The sequence below is a fragment of the Morus notabilis genome, unplaced genomic scaffold (genome assembly GCF_000414095.1).
Source record: "Morus notabilis unplaced genomic scaffold, ASM41409v2 Scaffold6768, whole genome shotgun sequence".
NCBI lineage: Eukaryota > Viridiplantae > Streptophyta > Magnoliopsida > Rosales > Moraceae > Morus > Morus notabilis.
In genome coordinates this window covers 1-1,199 of record NW_010367964.1, presented here as the reverse complement: position 1 = coordinate 1,199, position 1,199 = coordinate 1, and the positions used below count along the sequence as shown (strand labels likewise).

General features: G+C 46.4%; 1 protein-coding gene across 1 annotated transcript; it reads right to left on the bottom strand.

Annotated features, from left to right (window-relative positions):
* Positions 1–173: 173 nt before the first annotated feature.
* On the bottom strand, positions 174–1,066 carry LOC112094608. Its single transcript, XM_024176004.1, has 2 exons — positions 672–1,066; positions 174–531 (listed from the first exon to the last, which is right to left on the bottom strand). The coding sequence occupies exons 1-2, from the start codon at positions 1,064–1,066 to the stop codon at positions 174–176; spliced, it is 753 nt and encodes a 250-aa protein (XP_024031772.1).
* Between the last annotated feature and the right edge of the window lie 133 nt (positions 1,067–1,199).

Genomic DNA, 1,199 nt, shown 5'->3' with positions numbered 1-1,199 from the left:
GTTGGCTGAGTGTTTGCTTGACTAATTAGCCTCTGAAGGACCTCAATTCAGTCCTTGGTAAATGGAGCTTGAGAGGATGCAGCAGTGAATTCTGTTGAGGCTGCATTCCCACGGTTTTCATGCTCAGCAGACCCACAGTTAGGCTTCCAGTCCACTGGTTTTCCATGGATTTTTCAGCAGGTGTCCTTGGTGTGACCTGGTTTTCGACAGTGATCACACCAAGGTCTCCCTCTACGAGGCTTGTTGTCATTCAAATGTTGAAGAGGACCACGGGCAACATGAGCCTGGATTGAGGCATCTTCCTGTGATGGCAGCAAACCGTGAGCCACAAGGGCTGAACCTTCTGGAGTTGATAATGCCCCTGATTGTCCCAGCATTACTTTTCTTTGACTTTCTTCCCTACGAACCTCAGAAAATGCCTCTCGAAGGCTAGGGAAAGGCTTGGTGGCAAGGATTCGACCCCGAACTTCATCGAGGGATTTGTTAAGTCCCATGAGGAATTTGAAAACCCTTTTGGTCTCCACTATTTGCCTGAATTTGGCACCATCATCAGGACATTTCCAGTCATGGGTTTCAAACAAGTCAAGTTGCTGCTAGTTTCGAGTTAGGTTGGTGAAGTATGAGGTGACAGTTGTATCCCCTTGATTAAGGTCCTGAAGTGCAGTTTCCACCTGAAATAATTCAGGGTGTTCTCACTGCTGGAATATGTCTCTCGAGCGGCCTCCCAGATATCTCGAGCCGTGGAATAAAGAAGGAAATTTCCACCAATCTCTGTGGTCATAGAACTTATTAGCCAGGACATAACCATGTTGTTTTCAGAGCGCCAGAGTTTGTAGCTGGTATCGGACTTGTCAGGTGGAGCTACTGCTCCGGTGAGATAATCATCACGACCCTTGCCACTGATGAACATCATTACGGATTGAGACCATTGCAAATAATTGTGACCATTCAGTTTATGATTGGTAACAGGAATCAGATTGCTCTCACGTATAGCCGAAGTGATTGCAGGAGATGAACCAGATGGAGAAGTGATACTGGTTAAAGAGGACTGATCTGTTTCAGCCATGATTGAGACTAAAAAAAATATGAGAGCAGGAGAAATGAGCAACGGTGTGAGGATTCAACTAGAGACAACGATAAGGGACTGAATAAGGAGGGACGGCGGCAGATTTAGGGCACAGAGGGTGTCTTTGATACCA